This window comes from Castor canadensis, chromosome 2 (assembly GCF_047511655.1).
Source record: "Castor canadensis chromosome 2, mCasCan1.hap1v2, whole genome shotgun sequence".
NCBI classification, from domain to species: Eukaryota; Metazoa; Chordata; class Mammalia; order Rodentia; family Castoridae; genus Castor; species Castor canadensis.
Window position 1 is genome coordinate 65,734,024 of NC_133387.1, and position 21,188 is coordinate 65,755,211.

The 21,188-nt window shown below is 38.2% G+C and overlaps 1 protein-coding gene across 2 annotated transcripts in view; it reads right to left on the reverse strand.

Annotated features, from left to right (window-relative positions):
- Window positions 1-11,515: 11,515 nt before the first annotated feature.
- Orc5 (origin recognition complex subunit 5) overlaps window positions 11,516-21,188 on the reverse strand; it is a 66,291-nt gene continuing 56,618 nt past the window's right edge. For both annotated transcript variants that reach the window (XM_020153286.2, XM_020153285.2), the window contains one exon: window positions 11,516-12,314. In XM_020153286.2, the coding sequence (XP_020008875.1) occupies window positions 12,269-12,314 (46 nt within the window). In that variant the 3' untranslated portion in view covers window positions 11,516-12,268. The remainder of the gene's footprint in view (window positions 12,315-21,188) is intronic.

Genomic DNA, 21,188 nt, shown 5'->3' on the forward strand with positions numbered 1-21,188 from the left:
CGCTCAGTGTGCCCCACCCTCTTTTCCGTGTGTCTTTATTGTTCTTATTGCTTATTACTCAGTTTCTCTTTTATGCCCGGGTGGAGGTCGGTCTGTCCAGGGGGCTATGCTGCTCTGGCCCAGGCTTGTCTGTGGAAGTACCATGGTACTGCTAAGCTCACCTTGTCCACCAAGCCATCTGGGCACGGGCGACTGGCGGCCGGGGGGCCCTCCTGGTTCCTCCTTTTAACGTGAAGTGGATTCTCTGTGCCGGCTGGAGGTGTGGAGGGGTCAAAGTTTTGCCTCTTCTCGGTGGTTTTGCCTGCCAGGTGTGTCTCCAGTGTCTCTCCAAGATTTCACTATAGGAGGCACGCTTTCTGCTTCCTCCCTCTAGCCGCCATCATGGAATCCCTCCTGTTCTAGCTTTTTGAAATGAAAGTTTAAATCACCGATGAAATCTTAGCTGTATGGACTTAAAAGATATTTTTCTCTAAGCACTATTTTACCAAGCCCCTTGAATTTTGTATTTAAATTATGATTAGATGAAAAATATTTTAAAATTTCCATTGGGATTTATTTTGGCCCATAGATTAATCTAGATTAATGTTCAAACAACTGGGGACTGTTCTGGTTATCTTTCTATGATTGCTTCTCAGTTTAATTCTATAGTAGGCATTGCTGTATGATTTATGACTGCAAATCTTCAATACTTGTGAGACTCACCATGTTCTATGCTAGTGAATACTCCCTGTGTATCCTGCAGCTGTTGAATATATAAATTTCTATAAGGTCAGATAAAGTATGTTGCTTAAATTTACTGATTTGTGCACTTGTATGTGCTTGTTCAGTTAGCTACTGAAAGAAGGATGTAATAAGCTCCAGTCATTAGTACAGACTTAGGATTGCTTTATCATCCTTATTCGTTATGAAATGTCCCTTTATTCTTTTTTTCCTCATTCATTCATTCATTCATTTTTTATTTTTTTTAACAGGTTCTCACTATGTGGCCCAGGCTTATCTCAAACTTGGAGTCTTCTTGCTTCAGCCTCCCAAGTGCTGCGATTACAAGCACATACCACCTTGCCCAGCATTTTTTTTACTTATGGCTTAAAGGAAGTCTATCTTGATGTTAGTGTAGTTGGACTTTATATTTAAATGCTGCTTCATATAAACATATTCATATGGTTGGGTCTTTCATTAAAATCTAGTCATGAGACATAATTTCCATACAATAAAATTCATCCTGTTGGGTGTACAGGTCTTTGAATTGTAACAAATGCAGACACTTAACTTCCACCACAAACAAGGTACTGTCTTCAACTCCCACAAGACTTCCCTTGTGGCCCTTTGGAGTCAACCCAATTGTTCCATCCCAAGGATTTGGTAACAACTGATCTATTTTCTGTCAATATGGCTTTCTCTTTTCAATGTGTCACAAAAATGAAAGAATGCAGCTCCATTTATTCTCTTCCACTTAAAGTATTTAAATTTTATCCACATTGTTACATGTATTGATAGTTTGTTCCTTTTCATTGCTTAGAAGTATTCCATTGCACAAATGTATCAATTATTCTCCAGCTCACGGGCTTGTTTCCAGATTTTTGCTATTATGATTAAGAACACCAAAATCATTAAAGTGCAGTTTATTGGTCAACTACATTTTCATTTCTCTTGGACAAAACTCTAGAATTTCTGGTTTGTATGGTAAGTTTGTGTTCAACTTTTTAAGAAATTGGCAAATTGTTTTACAAAGTTGTCATACCACCTGATGTCCCCAGGGGATCAGCATCAAGTGTTTGTTGGACAAATGGGTATCTAGTGTATCTCACTGTAGCTTTAATCTCATTTTCCTACTGATTAGCCATGTTAAATATCTTTCATGTGTTTGTCTGCCATCTTTATATCTTATTTCTTAATGTTCCTATTAAAATCTTTTGTCAATTTTTCAATGGGTTGTGTTTCTATTATTGAATTTTGTAAGTTCTTTATAGATTCTAGATTCCACCTCCTTTGCTCATGTTCTCCTAGGCTGTAGCTTGTTTTTCCACTTTCTTTAGTGTTTTTTCAGCAATGCTGAGGTTTGAACTCAGAACTTCATACTTGCTAGGCAGGTGCTCTACTGCTTGAGCCACGTCTCCAGCCCTTTTTGAGATAGGGTCTTGCTTTTTGAGCATACCAGTCTGGATTAGGATCCTTGTATTTTCGGTTTCCTGCTCTATGTGAGATGACAGGCACATGCCACCATGTCCAGTTTTTTTCCATTGAGATGGGGTCCCCATTTTTTCCATTAAGATGGGGTCCTCCCAATCGCAGCCTTTCAAGTAGTTAGGATTACAGGCATGAGAAGCCAGCGCCTGGTTATCTTCTCATTTTCTTAACAGAATAATTTGATGAAGGAAAAAATATAAATTTTAATGAGCAACAACTTATTTTTTCCTAATATGGTCTGTGCTTTTTGTATCTTACAGGAATTGGTTCTTTTAGTTAATTTATCAAATTTATGGGTGTAGAACTGCTTATAGTCCTTTTTATTCTTTTAATGTTTGCACAGTCAGTGATTATGTCCTTACCATCATTCCTGATATTGGTAATTTGTCTCTTCCCTTTGTTTCTCCCCTTAGCTTGACCCAGATGCTCATCAATTTTACTGGTCATTTCAAAGAATTAGCTTTTGGTTTTATTTTTCTTTCTTCTTTTTGTTTTAATTTCACTCATTTATTTTCTTTCTTCTACTTGTTTTGAATTTAATTTGGTCTTCTTTCTCTAAGTTCCTTAAGATAGAATTTAGGATATTGAGTTTAACTTTTCTTTTTCACTTAATGCATTCATTTAATACTATGAATTTCCTACCTAGGCACTGCTTTAGCAAATTTAGTATGCTGTACTTTTATTTTCATTTAGTTCAGAATATTTTCCCAAATCTTCCTTGAGGTAATCTCTTTGACCAATGAATTATTTAGATAGGCATTATCTAACATCTACATATCTTTTAATTATCCCTATCTACAAAATATGTTTTAGTTTTAGTTTTCTTACCAGCATGTGAGACACCCAGCATCTGCCCCAGGTAAGTAGATGCTCATGCCTTCTTTCTTTGATTTCAAGTTGTCTATCCTTCCTTCAATTTCTAACTATTTGGGTCTTGTTACTGTATGCATCACTATACTGGCCTATATTTTTTACTGTGTTCTGAATCCCAAGGGCCACTGGCCCCAATAAGCACTAAGAGAGAGAATCTGCAATCCAAGCTGACATCTGGAGCCGTAACTTGAAGTGTGTACTCTACCGAGTGTAATTCAGGGTAGATTGTCATGATCAGGGTGAAAAACAACAGAAGACAGAAGGACTTTCCAGGAAAAACTTAACCAAATTATGATAGCAATAACCAAATATTCCATAACTAAATCTACTTAAAGAGAGCCTTCATATTTAATGAAGAAATTCAGCATGTTTTATACTTCAGAAATTGAATATGAATACTTAGAATATGAAGTTTTCAAGCAACAGATTTTTGGAATTTAGTTGACATATATAATCCATGAATTTAGTATTTAGAAGCCACTTTATCTGGGCTGGACATGCTATACATGGATATATCTATATCTGTGGCCAACACCTCTTGTGTCATTTCTCCTTTTCTCAGTCCTCTAAAAGCTATTTGTAAACTTAGTATCTTAAATTCCACGTGTCACTAGTCCCACCTTCCCCATGGGGAAGAATGACCACAGGTTCCTTACAGTCTAGGGAGGAGGTCCACCTCTTAGAAGGGCTCCTGTTCTCTCTAGGGGCTCCTGTGTTAAGAGTTCTGCCCTTCCTGGTAAATAGGTGGGTTTTCTAACCCAGAGGTACTGGCCATTTATGTGCATTTCCCTTGTATATTTCTGTTTAATAACCTACAATTCCCAAGTTTACACCTCCAGCCTCTACTTCTCTACTGAACTCCAAAGTTGTCTAACTGCCTCCTGAACACCTCCGCTTAGATATTCTTTTAATCCCATTTGAGCTACTATAACAAAATACCCAAGACTCAGTAATTGTAAATAAATGTATTTCTCATAGTCATGGAGAATGAGAAGTCCTAGATCAAGGTGCCAGCAGATTTTGTCTTTGGTGAGGGCTGCTCTCTGATTCCATGATGGTGCTTTGTTCCTGCATCCTTCAGAGGGAAGGAACTGACCTCACACGGTGAAAGGGACAGAAGGGCAAAGGGGCAAAAGGGACAAATGCTATGTCTTCATGTGGCATAAGAGAAAGGCAAAAATGGGGTGAATAGCTCTTAGTTCTTTCCTATAAAGTCACTAATTCTTTCATAATTAACAGGGACCTGAGGACTTAATCACTTCCAAAAGGCTCCACCTCTTAATACCATCACATTGGTGATTAAGTTTCCATATATGAATTCTGGAGAGCCACATATATTTAAACCATAGTAGACATCTAATAGAACTCTCCAACTTAACCTGGCCCGTACTGGACCTCCAAATTGATCTTCCAGTCTTCCACTCTCAGATAGGGTCAACTCTGCCATTAGATGATCAGGTCAAAAACTTTGGAGTCACCCTTTCCTTTTGAAACTGATGACATGTAATTATTTAGCAAATCCTGCAGAAATTTCTTTCAAATTACATCTAGAATCTGATAACTTCTCACCACCTCCACTGCTAACACTCTTATCTAAGCCATCACTATTTCTCACCTTGTTATTTTAATAGCCTTCTGATCTTCTTGCTTCCCCCTTTCAGCTCCCTACAGACTATTTTCTTTTTTTTTTTTCATTTTTCTTTTATTAGTCATATGTGCATACAAGGCTTGGTTCATTTCTCCCCCCTGCCCCCACCCCCTCCCGCTCCCCCCCTCAATACCCAGCAGAAAATATTTTGCCCTTATCTCTAATTTTGTTGTAGAGAGAGTATAAGCAATAATAGGAAGGAACAAGGGGTTTTGCTGGTTGAGATAAGGATAGCTATACAGGGCATTGACTCACATTGATTTCCTGTGCGTGGGTGTTACCTTCTAGGTTAATTCTTTTTGATCTAACCTTTTCTCTAGTTCCTGGTCCCCTTCTCCTATTGGCCTCAGTTGCTTTAAGGTACCTGCTTTAGTTTCTCTGCATTAAGGGCAACGAATGCTAGCTAGTTTTTTAGGTGTCTTACCTATCCTCACCCCTCCCTTGTGTGCTCTCGCTTTTATCATGTGCTCATAGTCCAATCCCCTTGTTGTGTTTGCCCTTGATCTAATGTCCACATATGAGGGAGAACATACGATTTTTGGTCTTTTGAGCCAGGCTAACCTCACTCAGAATGATGTTCTCCAATTCCATCCATTTACCAGTGAATGATAACATTTCGTTCTTCTTCATGGCTGCATAAAATTCCATTGTGTATAGATACCACATTTTCTTAATCCATTCGTCAGTGCTGGGGCATCTTGGCTGTTTCCATAACTTGGCTATTGTGAATAGTGCCGCAATAAACATGGATGTGCAGGTGCCTCTGGAGTAACAGTCTTTTGGGTATATCCCCAAGAGTGGTATTGCTGGATCAAATGGTAGATCGATGTCCAGCTTTTTAAGTAGCCTCCAAATTTTTTTCCAGAGTGGTTGTACTAGTCTACATTCCCACCAACAGTGTAAGAGGGTTCCTTTTTCCCCGCATCCTCGCCAACACCTGTTGTTGGTGGTGTTGCTGATGATGGCTATTCTAACAGGGGTGAGGTGGAATCTTAGTGTGGTTTTAATTTGCATTTCCTTTATTGCTAGAGATGGTGAACATTTTTTCATGTGTTTTCTGGCCATTTGAATTTCTTCTTTTGAGAAAGTTCTGTTTAGTTCACATGCCCATTTCTTTATTGGTTCATTAGTTTTGGGAGAATTTAGTTTTTTAAGTTCCCTGTATATTCTGGTTATCAGTCCTTTGTCTGATGTATAATTGGCAAATATTTTCTCCCACTCTGTGGGTGTTCTCTTCAGTTTAGAGAGCATTTCTTTTGATGAACAGAAGCTTTTTAGTTTTATGAGGTCCCATTTATCTATGCTATCTCTTAGTTGCTGTGCTGCTGGGGTTTCATTGAGAAAGTTCTTACCTATACCTACTAACTCCAGAGTATTTCCTACTCTTTCTTGTATCAGCTTAAGTGTTTGGGGTCTGATATTAAGATCCTTGATCCATTTTGAGTTAATCTTGGTATAGGGTGATATACATGGATCTAGTTTCAGTTTTTTGCAGACTGCTAACCAGTTTTCCCAGCAGTTTTTGTTGAAGAGGCTGCTATTTCTCCATCGTATATTTTTAGCTCCTTTGTCAAAGATAAGTTGCTCATAGTTGTGTGGCTTCATATCTGGATCCTCTATTCTGTTCCACTGGTCTTCATGTCTGTTTTTGTGCCAGTACCATGCTGTTTTTATTGTTATTGCTTTGTAATATAGTTTGAAGTCAGGTATTGTGATACCTCCTGCATTGTTCTTTTGACTGAGTATTGCCTTGGCTATTCGTGGCCTCTTGGGTTTCCATATAAATTTCACAGATTTTTCAATCTCTTTAATGAATGTCATTGGAATTTTGATGGGAATTGCATTAAACATGTAGATTACTTTTGGGAGTATCGACATTTTTACTATGTTGATTCTACCAATCCATGAGCATGGGAGATCTCTCCACTTTCTATATTCTTCCTCAATCTCTTTCTTCAGAAGTGTATAGTTTTCCTTGTAGAGGTCTTTCACATCTTTTGTTAGGTTTACACCTAGGTATTTGATTTTGTTTGAGGCTATTGTAAATGGAATTGTTTTCATACATTCTTTTTCCGTTTGCTCATTGTTAGTGTATAGAAATGCTAATGATTTTTCTATGTTGATTTTATATCCTGCTACCTTGCTATAGCTATTGATGATGTCTAGAAGCTTCTGAGTAGAGTTTTTTGGGTCTTTAAGGTATAGGATCATGTCGTCTGCAAATAGGGATATTTTGACAGTTTCTTTACCTATTTGTATTCCTTTTATTCCTTCTTCTTGCCTAATTGCTCTGGCTAGGAATTCCAGTACTATGTTGAATAGGAGTGGAGATAGTGGGCATCCTTGTCTGGTTCCTGATTTTAGAGGGAACGGTTTTAATTTTTCTCCGTTAAGTATAATGCTGGCTCCCTACAGACTATTTTCAATATAGCATGTAGTAACCCTTGGCAAAACTGAAGCAAGACCCCTCTGCTCAACCTTTTCTAGTGTACCTCAACTCACACAGAATTAGAAACAAGATACCTCAATGTCTTGAAAGGCCACATACAACCTAGCCCCCAGCACCTCTCTTCTTTTATAATTGGAGCCCTTGTTTCTGTATTCTAACCATATTGGCATTCTTGCAGCCAGGACTCCAGTGTTTCAGAAGCAGGAAGGGAAAATAATTTGTAGAGGGGCATCCTGCAATATGCCCTACCAATTTAGGTTTTGAGATTCCCTAATATTTTTACCCCATTATGTTCTGTGTGGTGACTTAAAGCAAGTCTGAAAATTCTCTTGTATTTGTTTTATTAATAGGCAGGTCTAATTCCCTTCCTTCTAAATATAGGTGGGCTTAATCACTGCTTTGGCAAACAAAATGCTGCAAAAGTGATGCTACATGACTTCTAAAGCTAGATTAGAAAAGGCCATACATCATCTGCTGTTTCTTTTAGGATGCTAGTTATCAAGCTGTAAGGAAATGGAGAAAGCACTATGGAAAGACCATGTAATCTAAGATTCTCCACACAACTAAGAGGCCACATACTAAATAGGACTTAACCATATTTCTCATCACCACTTCATATGCTGAAGGGATAGTGCAGAATTGTTATTTGAAAAAAGTACAATTAACTTGCAGGTCTTGAAGAGCATAGGTCTTGATCACCTTCGATATATTTTCTCTAACTCACTTTGAGATTGTTTCTCCCTTCCATGCCATGACTACTACTTTAGGCACTAAGACATCTATTCGCCAAATACTTCCTCTGTCCTGATGTTGCCTACATTTATATTTGCAGGAGCTCTTATCTTCATCCTAGATCCAACTACCTACTTGAGACAAGAATCTCAATGGCAACATGGCCAAAACTGACCTCGTGACTTTCTCCACTCTGCAGACTTAGTTGTTCCCCAGTATCTCCCATGTCAGGGAGATACTGACACCTGTCACCTGTTGTCCAGAACAGAATGTCTCCTTTGTTCACTGTTTCATCCCTTGCACCTGACACAATGCCTGGCATATAGCTGGTACTTAGTATTTGTGGAATGAATAGTGCTTTTACGGAAGCTACCGTTAAGTCAGACCCTCATTTCCTTGAAACAACGGTGAAAGAGATTATGGTTAATCCAAAACCCAAGCATATCTTTAATGCCTCCGAAACTCAGGCTCTTTTCATCATGCCAAAGCTACCGCTATTTACTCAAACAGTTGGAATGCCTTCTAAAAAATCCCATCATTACTGTGCATCAACATGCAGTTAAATGAATGAATTGATTATAATTTTCTCTGCGCTACCAAATTTCTGCTTCTCATACTGTGTATCAGGAATGTGTGCTACCGCTGGAAAATGAGCACTAACTGTGTATTCAGGGCATTTAGTGGCAAATTTGAGTGAAATGTTGCTATCTTGATAGGAAAGATTTCTTTGAGCTCTACTAAGCATTTTTGAAAGCAAACTGTGTCAGCAGACTGAAATTACATGCAGAATTACCTAAACTATTCACATATGATAGGCAGTCACATGTTGTAGATGAAGCTTTCAAAATATAGGTGATGAAGCTGAATAATATCAACTTCTGGTCTAAATACCTCCATCATGGCTCAAGGCGTAAAATGCAAACAATTATGGTACACAATAGTGTGAGACTTCAGGTAGCAATCGAGGACATTATTACAACTTTGACTGTACACATGAAGCAGTTTCTGCATTTCATCTATTTTGAAACTGAATATTCAATGTGATAAGGAATGCATTATTCCTGGATCTGGTCCAATACTTTTGTTTACACAGCATAAGCAGAGTAAGTTCATACTTTGCAGGAACTGAGTAGGTTTCTTAGTGTCTTGAGTTTTCCATGCCCTAGAAAACATTAATTACATTAATCAGTTGTTGTTTAACTCAGTCTGTTGGAGGTATACCACTAATTGTTCAGTCATCACATCTGGAAAGCAAACAATGTTAAGTCCTCAGTCACCTGCTCTCTAATTTGATCATTCTCAACTATACTTTTGACTATCTCATAGGATCCTGAAAAATAAGTAATGAAATCTGCATATGGATTAGAACCCAGTGGATAACACTTCAATTCTAAAAATAAAAACTCAAGGTATTGTAACGATTTGAGTAACTCCAAAATTCTTAGCAAGAATAATTTCTGTACATATGGTGCTCCTTTCTAGGCCATGAATACATATTTCACGATAATGGATAATATTTACTTAATATACACTGAGTGCCAGCTGCTTGACTTAGACCACTTCTCAGCCTTGGAACAACTGGTATTTTAGAACTGATCATTCTGTTACAGGATGTGTATTTTAGTGTATTTAGCAGCATCCTTGGCCTTACCATCCCCATCTACTACCTAGCAGTGACAACCAATGTCTCCAGAAATTGCTAAATGTTCTCTAGCAGCAAAATTGCCCCCCATGTGAGAACTACCGCCTTAGCTATATCAATTTATTTAATCTTGTAAACAACTCTATGAGGTAAATTCTATTCTCCAATGTATAGGTAGTACAGGTATATTAGCCAGCTTTGCATTATTGTAATAAAAAACTTGAAATAATCAATTAAAAAGAAGAAAGTATTATTTTGGCTCACAATCTATGGTCAGCTGGCCCTGTGGCCAGATAGTACATCATGGCAGCAGTTGAAGAAGCTGGTTACCTCATAGCAGTCAGGAAGAAAAGAGAGAGGTCTTGGAGTCCCAAAATCCCCTTCCTGGGCACACACTTAGCAACCTAACTTCCTCCCACTATGACCCTGCTAAAGGTTCCACCAACACTCACCTCTCAATAGTGCCGCAGACTGGCAACCAAGCCTTTAACACATTGGGGGACACTTACTCAAACCACAGTAATGGGTGACAGCACAGAGAGATTAAATAACTTGTCTATGGCCACATGGCCAGCAGTCATATAGCTGCTATTTGATCCTGGTATTGAGAATTGATCCTTCTGTGACTTTAAGGCTTAATGAAATGAAGCTTGGTGGATCAGAATCCCTTCCAGAGCTGTTGAAGAAGAATTGCTCCATTGATGAAGCAATTCATTGATGACCCAGAAATTGCAAAGTTGAAAAGATGAGCGGTTAAAATAAGAGGGCTATACTTGGCTCATAGTAATTGAAAGAAGGTATTTATAAAATGGAAGATCATCTACACATGAATATTCTAAAACCCACAGTTTAGTAACTTTCATCTTTTACTACCTAAATCACTTTTAGACTGAGGTAGCAATATACTGAGTGTAATTTAAGTGCCTCCTCTCGGAACAGATATATCTGGTCCACCAGCCAGCGTAATTCTCATCATTAGATTTCCTCCTGTAATTGTAGATTTGTATCTTCCAATTAGAAAATTCCATTCCTAGATGACCCTTGTTAAAATGCTAATATCCACATTAAGCTCTGTTAGCCTTCATTTAAATAAATTAATCAAATTAGCAAGTCATTTAGCAAGCCATCAGAAAGTAAATTACAAAACAGAGAACTTCTGAAGGCCCAGTTAGGCAGGGAAAATATAGTTACAAGGCACTGTGCAGACGCCTGGGGCTGGCAACATCATGTGAGGTGGCACAGGATAGGAAATGTGCTGGGCAGGGGACAGATGACCAGGAGTGATGAGGAGGAATGGACCACCACTTAGTGGAAACTGCCTCCTTCTTGTCCTTATCCCCAGTTTCCTATTTGATAATCTCTCCTCTACCAACCCAGAATTTCTTCCTTAAATACTGATTGGTCCATGACAGCAACAGACGTGTCTGCATAGCAAAATATGAAAGGCTGAAAACACACATCCCAGGTAGCACTGCTCTTCCTTGAATCAGCTAGTCAAATGGCTTTCTACTTTGATAACATGGATTTCTAGATGCAGAAACCTGTGCCTGAAACTGTGCTACACATGGCTTTTCCCTGGTCCTGGAGTCTCTAAACATCTGTGAAACACAAAACTTCACCATCTTCTGTGGGAAATGAGGCTCAGAGATAGGATGCACTACCTGATAGTTGTGGATGCCACCCTGCAGGCTAGGCAGTCTTCCCTGGCTGTCTTAGGCAGGGAGATAAAAAGAAATTCCATTCCTTTTCTCCCTACTCATTTCCTCTAAATAAAACCGAGCAGACCGGTTTTCTTCAAACCAAGGCAGTGTCAAGGCAATCACTACATAAAAACACATCAAGGAATAAAATGCCACTGAAATTTAAACTAGACTCTGTAATTAAGCACTTTAAATCTGCTCAATTTTCAAGTGTTCAAATACTAACAGAAATCTTTAAAAATATGAATAGGTAAGAAAATCAGAACCTAGGTTCACAACAGATGTTAAGAGAAAAGAATTTTATTGTGGAACTCTTAAAGGTCAATGACTTAAAAAAAAAAAAAGAAAGAAAAAGGAAGAGAAAGAAAATCCTATGATGATAAAAAGCTAGGTTGGGTGATTAATTACAAGAGTGACCAGATACACCTTACAGAGGCATACTGAAGTTACCAAGCATGCTTAGAAATACAAAGTTGGTCTACATTTAGCCAAACTACCTTTTCACTAGGGTGAAAAGATAAGCATATCCAAGCTAGGACTTTAAAAGAAATTATATTTACTATACTTTGCAACTAGGATTTTTTTAAATGGTGGCCTTAGGAAATCTGCTTTGGCAAGCAACTGCACAGGCTCCTGTGGAGAGGAAGTGAAAAGACTGGGCATATAAACAAGGGCTGCTGGCAAGTTCAAAACGCAGGGGATAGTCACAGAGCAAAATGTAGTCCTAAGTAAATGGGTTTCAGGCAATTTCAGTGTTAAGATAACATCATTAAGAGTAGAACAGATTGTGCTCAAACCCTGCTGTTTATAATTAACACGTTGCTTCCAAATACTCCAGGGTCCCTGGTAAACAGTCTTCTGCTCACATCCACCCAGACCAATCAGAATATTTTCATCAGATTCCATGCTGGGCCAGCACCTGTTTGGACAAATCCAATAGAGCCAAAGAACTCCTCTCTCTGGCCAGCTAAGTAGTTGGATGAACACAGCTTGGCTTAGTCATTGTCACAGTGTCCATATGGCTTTGAAGCTTGTTTTCACAAGAAATCATACAAGTATTTTATTATGTCAAAGTTCACCGTCCTAAAACAAAAACAGATAAGATGTTAGCATCCTCACCTCTGGATTGCTCAGCTTTGTATGAAGCACACATAAAATCAATTCACAACTTATGGTTAATAATCCTATTTGCTACTAAATGCACCATGACAGGAATGAAACTAACTTTTTAAAAAATACTACTAGGAATACAATTTCTTTAAAAAATTGAGTTTTTCTTTATTGTCCATAAAGTTTAGTTTCTTTAAAAAAAATGAAGTTGAGCTATTCAATATTCTGTATTTCAATTATACTTACAGAAAGTTTAGATTTCACTGGAAACTATTTGCTTTTTGTCTAATAATCAGAATAAAGTAATTACAAATGCAAAAGTGTTTAAATCTTCTTTGCTTCTGAACATTGTTTATCTTCTACAGCACCTGTTTTATCACTACATAAATGCATAGCTCATCTGTCCTCATTTGGAGTTTTCATTCTTTTCAGTCTTTCAACAGCGGTTGACCTGTGTGTGTACTGAAACTAAATCTGTATGATCCAAGAATAAGATACAACAAACAGACGATGTAGATGTGTATTTTTGTACTCTGATGGCAGGCAGAATAAAATAGCTGAGAGAAAGAGACATATAATTACTTTCCTTTCTCTAAACTCATTCTTCACTATAAATATTCAGACTTGGAGGTTTATTATTTGAATAAATGGTCAAAATAATTAGATATAATGATCCAGCGATAAGTATAAAATCAAAAGCTTAAGTATTCATTTCTGCAAAAATAATCACCCATGTGAGAACAGCCTTTTAAAGATTCACTAATTGCATGCTCTTATTTATTAAACCATCACCAATTAATGTTTTTGTCTATCATTTTGTAATACACGTTCTAGAAAAGTTTCTAAGCAAATGACTGACATATCAGATATTTTAAAAAACATGGACAGGGAACTACAGATACTGCTTATGAAAACATTTAAAAATAGCTGAGACTCAAGGGCTGTTGTGGAACCTAATATCGACCAATGAATACTTTCATAGTATCACTGCCTCTCTGAAGAATACTAACCCCTTCTGAATGGCATAAAAACACCATCAAAACAATCTTGTTCCCATGAGCAGTGATAAAACTAAAAATAGTTACTTTAAAAGTTCTTGCTTCTTGTATAAAGACAAAGAGTATGATTATTACATCATAATTTTATAATTTTATTTTATGTGTTTTTCTTTTGTTCAATTCTTAAATTCCCAAATTTACTGGCAACAAGGTACCTATAAAAATGATTAAATGAGCCTGCCACTGGTGGCTCACACCTGTAATCATAGCTACTCAGGAGGCAGAGATCAGGAGGACTGAGGTTTGAGGCCAGCCTGAGCAAACAGTTCATGAGACTCTACCTCAACAAAACCTAACACCAAAAAGGGCTGGTGGAGTGGCTCAAGTGGTAAAGGGCCCACCTAGCAAGAGTGACACTGAGTTCAAACCCCAAAATCAAAAAGTAACAAAAACCATCATGACACTGGTGGAAAAGATCTTTCTAGAAAGGAAATAAATATGGAAGGCTATTTTTAATCATTGACTAAAAAAGTCAAGTGGAATTTGTAGATCTCCCAGGCACGTTTCCCTTCAATGACTTTAGATCTAAAGATTATAATCATAAAGGAACAAGAAAAAATGGATTTAATGTTGCTTATTTATTTATTTATTTTTGGTTTGTTTGTTTACTTTGGGTGAAAACAGAAAGTTCAGAGGAAGCCAAAATGAAAACAACTTAAATTCTAACACTAGGAGAACCCCTAAATTATCAGATTTTACTCAGTGGAGTATTATATAGCCATGCAAAATGATCAATACGATGATAATACTCACAATATTAAGGGCGAAAAGGAGAACAATAATCCCAACTATGTTGCGCTACCTATGGAAAACTGTTTGTCTAATAGAGTAGGCACTACAAGAAGACATAAACAAATGACCGGTTTGTGGTAAGACACCTTTATTTTTAAGCACAGTTTGTGCAGTAAGATTTTTTTAATAGACAAAGTGATGTGACTTCCAAACCTTAAGCAACTTCCAAGTACTTGTTTATAAAAGCTTCACTACATTCTATTTCTCAGCTTTGTCAATGAAAATTCCTGAGGCAAACTGAATCATACAGTGAGACTTTTAGACTTAAAAAATCCTAAATGGCTCAGGAACTGAATATGTAAGATCATTACTTTAAGAAACATTTACTGCCCAAGATGTCCAAGTACTTTTCTCTATCATTCCTCCAGCCCTGCATATAGATGGGTAACTGCCAAAACATTCTTCTAGAATAAGTCAGACTATGACAGAATAACCACAAGGGCAACAGCAAAAATGATGTTCCAAAAGCAACTTTGTGTTTTAAAGGACATATAACCCACTTTACTACTACTTTTTCTTTACATCTACTTTTTCTGATAAACAGACGACTCAAACACAATTTTAAGATTTTGGATAACTTACTCAGTACAGGAGATTCTACTGGAACACAAATCAATTATTAACTAAAGTAAGCAGTGAAAGAAACAAGATATTTCCTTTTACTTTGTGAGCAGTTTGAGTTCTTTTTAAAATTTATTTCTTCTGCCAACTCGCTATCACAGGACTTCAAGTTGCAACCTTAAGGTATTTTGTACTCTTTCCATTGACTATGGAAGGAAAGCAACTGTAAGCTTATGACTTCCATTTGCATTAAGAATATTCCAAGGACAATATTTGAGCTGCTTGGTCATCTCTCTCCTCCATACTCTACCTCCATATTCTGTCTCCTTTCTGGAACCAGCTTCTTACTGCTTTTCTGTCAATCTCGCCACCATTCCCTGGTCAACAAAGCTATCTATGTTCTCTATGTCTTCAATGAAGGTTCTTTTTCCCATTCTGAACCTGAGACTTGGCTCCCCTGAAGGACAGCTTTCTCCTCAACTCTTTCCAGGACAGCTCCACTCTCTACTGTACCCAGATAATTCTGTCAGTTGGGGTTGGTATCCTTGTGCAAAAACTCTGCCCCTAAGACGCAGACCACTGCATTACTCTACCCACCTGTCACTGTCTCTTAATCACTGGATAATGTAGCAACGGGTTCCACTTTTCTTTCTGTCCGAAGACCTGCACCAGCTGAGCAGCTTCATGCACATCTTTATCACCAAAGACCTCTTCTCCTTTCATTTTTATACTCAAATGCTCTACCTCTAAAAACTTAACTTCAGACATTTTTACCTTCTGATTTCCAATCTGTTCCATCTAAGGTATGTGGAACACCTGGGGACAGTTTCTAAAGCCTTTCACATCTCCTGACCTATATGTACTGAGCATTTCTGTGCCAGGCACTGAACTGCTAGCTCCTGACTGGTTTTACTTCCTTCCTATCCAGCTTACACTCCATGCTTCATCATGTCAACTGCATACTTGCCACCATTCACTGAACTCACCTGGCAAAACCCCAGTACTATGAGATTTCAATTATAATTCTTTGCTGTCCTAGTACCTAGCATATGGAATGCTGCTGGAAGAGATCACAAGTCTCACAGATTGGTGGCACTGTAAATTCAAGGTCAAAAACATCGACCCTCTCAGCAAGTTGCTTTCCTTGTCATCATTTTCTTCCATTCCCCACAGCAGCTATTTCAAACATTCCATATTTCTTGCAAAGTGCTACTACTTCTGCATCTAGTCACAATTTTGCCTTCCCTTTCACAGGGAAAATAGAGACCATCAGATCAGAACCCCCTCAACTTTTTGTTACCAAACCTTCTGACTCAGTTCTAGTTGAAACAAACTTCTTCTCTTATTATAATGCAAGAGAATTCCCCTATATCATCCAGGGATCTTTCAACTCACATTCTAAATCCCATGCTTGGATAAAATTTCAAGGATTTTGCACTCTAAATCTCTTTCTGTTTTGTATCCTTAACTTTCCTTCTGCATGGTTTTCCCTACCAGCATTTAAATATGTTCAAATCTTTGAAAAATAAACAAAATCCTATTAACATAGGCTCATGAGGTTAGGATGAAGCTATGTTATATGTGGTGCTTTATCTCTCTAAAGCTTAACACAGTGTTTTGTTTACCACGGCAACACAATGAATGTTAAGTGAATAAATGAACAAAAAGCATTATGAGTGCCTGCTGCATCTACTTTCTGATAACTCTATTGAAGTACACTATAGGTCTGACTTCTGCCCCATCATTCCACTAAAAGTGCTCTGGCTAAAGTTAACAAACGACTGCTTTATCATTACATCAGAGGACATGGCTCAATTTCCTAGCAGCAGTTGACTTTTGACCATTACTCTCTTCCCTTAGGTTTTCCTCTTTATACAACTTTGTATATAAGTACTTTAACCACTTAAGCACATATATTTTTATCATTCAAAAGTAGGGTTTTCAATACCTGCATTAGTTTTTTTCACAATATGTAATAAATTATTGGTCAATTCCTTTATTTTAGACATTTAGGGTTGTGTCCTGTGACCTAGTCATTCATCCTGTCACAGACGTCTAGAAGAAGGCCTATCTGCCTCTTCTTTGATAACTTCTTTGGAACTTCTTCTCTTTGGAGTATTCCCTTCTTCTTGCTATATCTCCCCATCCTCCAAATCAAGCCCACATGGTTTCCTTTCATCTGAAGTTTGACTGCTATAGAAAACTATGCAATATTTATTTAGCACATAATGAGTTTGAAGGATTGTGCTAGGCTTGAGAATAAGACAGCAATAGACACAAACACAAACTGTGCTTTGGGTTTCATGGACTTACATTCCAGAAAGAAAGATGAATTTAATTATCAAAGTGATATCACAAAACAAAGAAACTGGAACCTTCCTAATTATATGTGGGGCAGGGGAGGTGATGATAGCCATAGTATGCTTGAGAAGGCTTCTTTTTTTTTTTAATTTTTATTTTATTCATATGTGCATACAGTGTTTGGGTCATTTCTCCCATCTTTTCCCACTCCCTCCCTTACCCCCTCCCTCTCCCTCTCCCTCTCCTCCCCACCCTCTCCCTTACCCCCCAGCCCCTTCCTTCCCTCACCTACTCCCTACTCCCTTGCTACCCAGCAGAAACTATTTTGCCCTTATCTCTAATTTTGTTGGAGAGAGAGTATAAGCAATAATAGGAAGGAATAAGGGTTTTTGCTGGTTGAGATAAGGATAGCTATACAGGGAGTTGACTCACATTGCTTTCCTGAGCATGTGTGTTACCTTCTAAGTTAATTCTTCTTGAACTAACCTTTTCTCTAGTTCCTGGTTGCCTTCTCCTATTGGCCTCAGTTGCTTTAAAGTATTTGCTTTAGTTTTTGAGAAGACTTCTTTGTTGTGTGGTACTGAGGATTGAACTCAGGGCCTGGTGCTCTACCACTTATGCCACGCCTCCACAGCACACTACCACACCCAGCTTTTTATTGGTAGAGGTAGGGTCTTGCTGCTTTTGCTCAGGCTGGCCTCAAATTTTGGTCCTCCTAATTTCTGCCTCCCAAGCACCTAGGATTATAGGTGGGAGCCACCATGCCCTGCTTTGAGAAGGCTTCCTTAGGAAACAGACATATAAACTGAAATTTAAAGGTTATGTAGCAGTTAGATAAATAATGGAGATGAGAAATGCTGCCTATGCAAGAATAGGAAGCAAATGGTGAATATAAAAAACTGAAAAAAGGCAGAGTGGTTAAAGTGCAAATATTGAGAGGAGAAGGTGTGTAGTTGTGGTTGGGGATAAGGGGAGGGGAACATCATTTGGGTCTTGTGGGCCCAAGGGCCCAACAGTTATGAGAAAATACAAAAGATTTTAAATAGGAGAAGGACAGTCAATTTTTGTAAGATCATTCTGGTTATACTGTGGACTGTTATAAGGGGATAAAAGTGGATAGAAGATCAATTAGGAGGCCACTAAAAAAGGAACAGTAGTACAAAATGGTAACAAGTGAATGAATCTGTCATATGAAGGAGGATCTGGTAGCCTCAACAGGATTTGTGGCTGGACGAGAATGTGGGAAAGAGAAATAACAAGATAGCTCACAAGTTTCAGGTCTGTGCAAGTGGCAGGTGGCAATGCTAATCACTGAAACGGAACACTAGAAGAAAGCTAATTTTTCCCTTTTTCTGTTGGTGGGTGGAAGCAGAGGGGAGTTTAGTTTTGGAAATGTATTTATATAGTTGGGAAATGTCCATTAAAGGTCAAAATAGTATTAATAGTAGGGGAGTTAATAAATGGATGTTTGCTGAAATCATGAATGTAGCTAAAATTGCCTAGGAAAAAGGCATAATATGAGAAAAGAGTCCAGGATCAAGCCTCAAGGAACAGCTTTCTTTAGAGGTCAGATGGACAGGATAAACTGGCAAATGAACCTTAGTAAAAACAGCCAAAGAATAAAGAGGAAAACCAGAATCATGGACTCAAAGAGAAGAGTTTTCAGAAAGAGAGTGGTCAACAGTGTTAGGGGGACACTGAAAGGACAAATAGCCTGAAATGAACACTGGTTCTAGAGAAATGGAGATGGTATTCTGAACACAGAGGGAAGAACCTACCTTAGGTAGAAGGACACCCACCCCAACACACACACACACACACACACACACACACACACACACACACACACACACACACACACACACGAGAGACACGATGAGCACCAACACTGGTGGCTAAGGGAATTCTCAACTGACGGTTTTAATTTTGTCCTGTTAAACAGATAAGGCTGAACAAAGGATATGTGGTTTGAATAAAGTCAAGAAACTAAACTGTGTGCTTCATTCTTCAATATGTAAGCTGGAATGGCTGGAAGGCTGGTAGAAGATAATCAAAGAAGTTGGAAGCCATAACAAACTGAAGTAGCAATAAAAAGAAAGGCTTCACTGAAATGACCTTCTCTCCAACCTTGAAGGACTAGGATTTGGGAAAATAGCTGCCTCCTCAGATAACTGCAGGGGACGTTGTATCTTCCCCAGGGAAGAACCAGATTTTAGTTAAGGCAACAAGAAGAAAATGAGGAGAAGATAAAAGGGAGTGGGAGAGAGGGAAAGAAGCCAGGACAAAAGAAATACAAAATGTTAGGGGATGTGAGGGTGGAAAAGGGCAGATGTGGGAAGAAGGGGCTGCTTATTCTTTGAGTACTGCTCATAGGAGGCAGGAAAGAATAAAAACAAATAAGAAAGTAAGTTAACAGAGTTCTGTGGCAAAATTGCAGACCTATGTTTACTGCTCCCTAATAAGGTGGTAAGTGGAAGTACATGTCCCTAGTTGTGGCTTAACATCACTCTGATGCTATGGATTAAATAACACCAAATTCATTTTGGTTCAAGGTATATTTACTGTCAGGGACCCACAAGCCTCTGTCTTGTACATTACTATTTGGAGCACAATTCAACACATTCGGAGTAATAACACCCCTCAACTACATAGGTGTCATTCCAAAGTTGCAATCAACAAAGGCTCTTAGATACAGAGATTCCAGTATCATGGTTTAGAAAAGTAACATTCTTGATTTATGATCATAATGAATGCATTTTAAAAAGTTTCAGTTAAATTTGCTCTTTTAATGATTTGCCTGGTCTTAGAATAAAACACTAATATCCTCATTTCATGTGTTAGGGTTTATAAGCCATGAAAATGTGACAAATTCCTGCATAATAGTGTCACAGAACTTTTGATTCAGAAGAGAATCTAAAATGGACTTCAGAAACTCAAAAAGCCGTTTAATTCACTGGAAGAGATCTACAGATCAAGCACTGTTTTTTAGGTTGAACAAATAATGTCTGACATCTACATACTCTGAATTTTGAAATACACGTAAATACTCTCATGCTTAATTTTAAAAAGGAGTTTACCTATCCAAAAAGGCTGGAATACTCTGTCTTGTAGACTGTCATGTTCAACCTGTCAACCTACTCTGACCTCTTCTACTATGGTACTGATAGATCATACCCAGCTGTGACCATGAGATGATGTCACTTATTCAGACAAATGGCTTGAACACTTTTCATAGCAGTAAGTATACCTCTTTGTGAGGAGACTCATTACATTTTTAGATAGCTCTATTTTGACAAACACACTTTCCTCCCTAAACTTCTAATGCTCTAGAAATGCTCAGATCATCCATTTTTCACAACAGCTTGAGAGTTAACATGTCCTTTCCACAGCTTTTCTCCCATACTTCGTCTTTGGCCTGTGAGGTGATGTGGTTCTCATTCTCCTTTGTGTCCCTTCAGCATGTACCATTTGTTAATGTCCTTTAAAACTCTCAGCATAGCACAGCACACCAGATTTGATGTGCCTATGGCAACACAGTGGAATGAGGACATCCCTTGAACAGGGCATTATATTTCTATCAGGATTTGTAAAGCCTTGTACTCAACCAAAATATTTAGGACTTACGCCAGGTCAGGTCTATGGTTTCAGTATTCCTGAGATTTTTTTTTTCTTTTATTACTCATATGTGCATACAAGGCTTGGGTCATTTCTCCCCCCTGCCCCCACCTCCTCCCTTACCACCCACTCCGCCCCCTCCCTCTCCTCCCCACCCCTTCAATACCCAGCAGAAACTATTTTGCCCTTATTTCTAATTTTGTTGTAGAAAGAGTATAAGCAATAATAGGAAGGAACAAGGATTTTTGCTGGTTGAGATAAGGATAGCTATACAGGGCATTGACTCACATTGATTTCCTGTGCTTGTGTGTTACCTTCTAGGTTAATTCTTTTTGATCTAACCTTTTCTCTAGTTCCTGGTCCCCTCAGTTGCTTTTAAGGTATCTGCTTTAGTTTCTCTGCGTTAAGGGCAACAAATGCTAGCTAACTTTTTAGGTGTCTTACCTATCCTCACCCCTCCCTTGTGTGCTCTCGCTTTTATCATGTGCTCAAAGTCCAATCCCATTGTTGTGTTTGCCCT